Source organism: Grampus griseus (genome assembly GCF_964374135.1).
Source record: "Grampus griseus genome assembly, chromosome: 14".
NCBI lineage: Eukaryota > Metazoa > Chordata > Mammalia > Artiodactyla > Delphinidae > Grampus > Grampus griseus.
Genome location: NC_139008.1, coordinates 57,850,359 through 57,852,463, shown reverse-complemented (window position 1 = coordinate 57,852,463; position 2,105 = coordinate 57,850,359). Strand labels below are relative to the sequence as shown.

Sequence of the window (2,105 nt, the reverse complement as noted above, 5' to 3'; positions counted from 1 at the left end):
TCTAGGGAGAGAGCCTGCCTGCAGCTACCAGTTCTCCTCTGCTCCTTTGAGCCATAAGTCTTAGCCACACCTCTCTATCCAGATAGGGAAACCTATTCTAGTCAACCTGGGAGGAGTTAGTCAGACTTCTGTAATTCAGTTAACAGGTCCATTTCACAATAAACTGTGTTCTACAATAACTTAGCCTTTTTAAGTAATAAGGGTGATATTTCAGGCTTTCAAATGCTACTCCTTTGTCTTAATTCTCAAATTGTTGAGAACTCAGGAGGGAGAGAAAGGTACAATTCATGAGCTTCTTGAAAGACCTCCAGAATTTTGCTTTCATCATATTTGCCAGAACTGACCCATATGGCCACCCTGGCAACAGGGGTAGATGAGAAAGTGCTTTTTGGGGGCTTTTCCAGCCTTTCTGTTGGGAGGCAGAAAGAGAGAAGAGACTTGGAATGGTGGTTGAGTCAGCTGTACCTGTCACAGAAGTCATCGAGAGTATCACTCCTGAGACCAACCATATCAGCATCACCTGAGAGCTTGTTAGAAATGCAGACTGCTGAGCCCTAGCTTAGATCTACTGAATCAGAGACTGCATTTTAACAAGATTTCCAGGTTATTCATGTGCACACTAACATTTAAGAAGCACTGCCTAGGTCAGGAGCCCACAAACTATACCCTGTGGACCAAATCTAGCCTGTCTTTGTAAATAAAGTTTTATTGGAACACAGACATGCCTACATGTTTATGTATTATCTATGGCTGCCCCTGGACTACAGTGCCAGAGTTAAGTAACTGTAACAGAGACCACATGGCCTGAAAAGCATAAAATATCTCACCCTTTGCAGGAAAAGTTTGCTATCTCCTGGTTTGGATTGGGTTAAGAGGTGAAAGCACAGTTCAGTTGACAATACTGGGGAGACACTGACAAAGAAAAGGTAAAGATGAACTTTTCTTCAGAATGTGAAAAATATGAGAGTACTGAAGGATAAAAGGCAAGAGCCAGTACTGAGGGAGACACTGATAGGAAGAAAGGCAGGATGAGATCCTGGGGGAGAAGCAGCATGGAGTCAGTGTTACTGAACTCGGGTTCGAGAGCTTGCCACTCAAAAACCAAAACTCGAGTGGCAAGTGTTGGTTGGAAAGGAAAGATTGCTTTATTCAGGAGGCTGGCAACCTGGGGAGAAGGTGAACTCATGTCTAAAAGCTAAATCCCAAGATTTGCTCTACCATGAAAGTTTTTTTTTTTTGTATTTTTGTATTTTTAATGACTGAAACAAGACAGACCTAAAACCGCAGCTTCTGAAAGAACCATTTGTTCTTGCCAGTCTTGTATCTCTCCTCAAACTTGACCTTGGCCTCTCATCGGGCCTTGTGTTTGAGAGCAGGGTCTCTGAAGACATCCTTGTTGACAACAGTTTTGTCCAAGGGGATATCCACAGAGTACCACGTAGGCATGAGGTGATTATAATTATAAACTTTCACAAAAGACTTGATCTTTGACCTCCTGGCAATTTTCTTCTTGCCCATGGCAGCTGTCACTTTGCGGGGATAGCGATCAATTCCAGCCACCAGAGCATGCCTGTAGGGTCGGTCTGTGGTGCCATCATCAATGTTCTTTACGATGACCGCTTTGCGTCCAGAGTAGCAACCGGCCAGGACCAGCACCACCTTCCCGGGTTTCATGAACTTGCCCATGTCGGCAGCAACCTCTCGGGCCTACAGCAGAGGAAGCTACCATGAAAATTTTTAAAGGAAGAATTATTTGAGGAAGGGGTCAGGGTCTACATTATCTTCCACTGTGTGCAGACTTTCTTCTCATTGGTTGATGATGAGGTAACAGGACAGTGTTCCAGGAATCTTGTGCTCAGCCTGAAGTTACCATCCTCCACAAGGGTGGGAGCCTTAGTTCCTGCAGAAGAGCTCAAAGGTATTGTTATGTATATTCCTTGAGTAGGAACCAGGACGTTGCTTTATTGCTGCACTAGTTTCTGGACTGCTTCTCCTTTGTTTCTCCACCCTTTCCCTTCCCTGATTAGCAACTGTTTGAATCTGCCGTTTGGAACTCAGGGAAGGTCAAGGAAGCTGAATGAAGCTTATTTCCTACAAGCAAGAAG

At 44.4% G+C, this 2,105-nt stretch overlaps 1 protein-coding gene across 1 annotated transcript; it reads right to left on the bottom strand.

Moving 5' to 3' along the window:
- Window positions 1-1,226: 1,226 nt before the first annotated feature.
- On the bottom strand, window positions 1,227-1,716 carry LOC309832930 (large ribosomal subunit protein eL27-like). Its single transcript, XM_082670988.1, has one exon. It carries the CDS (start codon window positions 1,684-1,686, stop codon window positions 1,351-1,353), a length of 336 nt encoding a protein of 111 aa, XP_082527114.1. The 5' UTR covers window positions 1,687-1,716; the 3' UTR covers window positions 1,227-1,350.
- Window positions 1,717-2,105: the final 389 nt, after the last annotated feature.

What these genes read in the sequence shown, in the direction of transcription:
- LOC309832930 (XM_082670988.1), bottom strand. Translation starts at nt 1,686, where the DNA reads ATGGGCAAGTTCATGAAACCCGGGAAGGTGGTGCTGGTCCTGGCCGGT.